This window comes from Agelaius phoeniceus, chromosome 33 (genome assembly GCF_051311805.1).
Source record: "Agelaius phoeniceus isolate bAgePho1 chromosome 33, bAgePho1.hap1, whole genome shotgun sequence".
In the NCBI taxonomy this organism is placed as follows: domain Eukaryota; kingdom Metazoa; phylum Chordata; class Aves; order Passeriformes; family Icteridae; genus Agelaius; species Agelaius phoeniceus.
In genome coordinates this window covers 1,102,358-1,104,674 of record NC_135297.1, presented here as the reverse complement: position 1 = coordinate 1,104,674, position 2,317 = coordinate 1,102,358, and the positions used below count along the sequence as shown (strand labels likewise).

The window sequence follows — 2,317 nt, the reverse complement described above, 5'->3', positions numbered from 1 at the left end:
TGGAGGGGCCCTAATTTGGAAATTCTCCTCCAAATTTGCCCTATACCATGACAGTAGTGATAGCACAAAACCCTGGTTTATAGAGCTTCAGGGTGAAATTCAAGGGGCGGACAGTGAATTTATTGGGGGTGATTAAAAAATTTTATTGAGGATAATTTTATAACAGAAAACTCCATTGAACACGACCAAAGACCTGGGCAGACCTGTTGGGCCTGTCATGAGTTCCATTCTGAAAACTGTGCAGAAGGAAACAGGCAATTGGTTGCTTCAGAAGTCATCCAGTCATCATTTTCCTCAGGGCAGCCTTGAGCTCCTGATTCCTCAGGCTGTAGATGAGGGGGTTCAGGACTGGGGGCACCACCGAGTACAGAACTGACACTGCCAGATCCAGGGATGGGGAAGAGATGGAGGGGGGCTTCAGGTAGGCAAAAAATGAGGTGCTGAGAAACAGGGAGAGCACAGCCAGGTGAGGGAGGCAGGTGGAAAAGGCTTTGTGCCGTCCCTGCTCAGAGGGGATCCTCAGCACAGCCCTGAAGATCTGCACATAGGACAAAACAATGAACACAAAACAGCCAGAAACTACACAGGCACCAACCACAATAATCCCAAGTTCCCTGAGGTAGGATTGTGAGCAGGAGAGCTTGAGGATCTGGGGGATTTCACAGAAGAACTGGCCCAGGACATTGCCATGGCACAGGGGCAGGGAAAATGTATTGGCTGTATACAGCAGAGCATTGAGAAAGCCACTGGCCCAGGCAGCTGCTGCCATGTGGGCACAAGCTCTGCTGCCCAGGAGGGTCCCGTAGTGCAGGGGTTTGCAGATGGACACGTAGCGGTCGTAGCACATGATGGTGAGGAGGAAATACTCTGCTGCAATGAAGAAGATAAAGAAAAACACCTGTGCAGCACATCCTGAGTAGGAGATGGTGCTGGTGTCCCAGAGGGAATTGTGCATGGCTTTGGGGACAGTGGTGCAGATGGAGCCCAGGTCGCTGAGGGCCAGGTTGAGCAGGAAGAAGAACATGGGCGTGTGCAGGTGGTGGCCGCAGGCTACGGCGCTGATGATGAGGCCGTTGCCCAGGAGGGCAGCCAGGGAGATGCCCAGCAAGAGGCAGAAGTGCAGGAGCTGCAGCTGCCGCGTGTCTGCCAATGCCAGCAGGAGGAAGTGCCTGATGGAGCTGCTGTTGGACATTTGTTCATTCTGGACATTGTGGACTGCTGAAAGAGGACATTAACAAGCTGGGTCCAACTTTTTGAGTCAGTCCTATGGATTTTGCATGGAATCCCCTCAAAATTACTTCTATTCTTGGGGGGGGGGGGGACTTTGCTAGAATTTTTTGAATGGGTGTTTTTGAGGCTGAGTTACTGATTCATCTTCAGCATTGCACTCAGGCTGAACACTGGGGAGAAAAGAGAGGGAAAACAGGGTTCCCTGTGCCCCAGTGTGGTCAGACCTGCTGGTCCCCACACACGGGCCTTTGATCATTACACCTCCCTCGAGTTCAGGGTAATCAGACTTAAAATGTGCTTGAAAACAAAGTGGACTTTTGAAATGCTCCTGTTTTAAAATTAATTTTCTCGAAACTCTTTGCTCTCTCCCAGTGCAGCTGAACATGGAGGGATGCCAAGGGTTGGTCTGGCTCTCTGCTACCTGGAGTTGTGCCTGCTGGGAGCTGTTTCTCTCTATCCAAACTCTACCCCTGCCAGTGCTGCCAGAGCCCAGCCCAGCCCTGGGGGCTCAGCTCTGCCCTGCAGACCCCTCCCAGCACAGGGCACTGCCCAGGGGCATCTCCCTGGCAGCAGGGCCTTAAGGGCAGGCCAGACAAACAGAGATGCTGCAAGCCAAGGTGCTGCTGCTGCTGTCTGTAGGGAGAGGAGGCTGAGGAGGCACTTTCTGAGGGAGATCTGAGGCCCATCTGCTGATGCCCAGGGTGATAGTGCAGGAGGCTCAGGGACACAGCCAAAGCTGACAGCCCCTTTCCCTTCCCTTTAGGAGAAAGCTGAGAGCAGCCCTGGCCATGCAGCACCATCTCCAGAGCAGGAGGAATCTGCCCTGATGGGGGTGGCTCCTTGCACCTGGAACTTCTCCCCTGCAGCGTCCATGGGGAGCTTCCAGGCAGGCTGAGAGCTGCCCCTGGCAGGTGGCACATGCCCTGGGCTGGCCAAGAGCCCTGAGGGCTGCAGGAGCTGCTCTGCAGGACAGCCCTGGGCAGCCCTGGCTGCAGCCCCAGCTTCAGCCCCTGCAGCCATCCCTGGCAGCAGGAGCCGTCCTGCCCTGTCCCTCTGACGGTGCCCAGGGCAGCCCCGCTCTGCAGCA

At 55.0% G+C, this 2,317-nt stretch overlaps 1 protein-coding gene across 1 annotated transcript; it reads right to left on the bottom strand.

The window, feature by feature from the left end:
* Nucleotides 1–274: 274 nt before the first annotated feature.
* On the bottom strand, nucleotides 275–2,103 carry LOC129131952 (olfactory receptor 14C36-like). Its single transcript, XM_054650934.2, has 3 exons — nucleotides 2,028–2,103; nucleotides 1,367–1,400; nucleotides 275–1,058 (listed from the first exon to the last, which is right to left on the bottom strand). The coding sequence occupies exons 1-3, from the start codon at nucleotides 2,101–2,103 to the stop codon at nucleotides 275–277; spliced, it is 894 nt and encodes a 297-aa protein (XP_054506909.2).
* Between the last annotated feature and the right edge of the window lie 214 nt (nucleotides 2,104–2,317).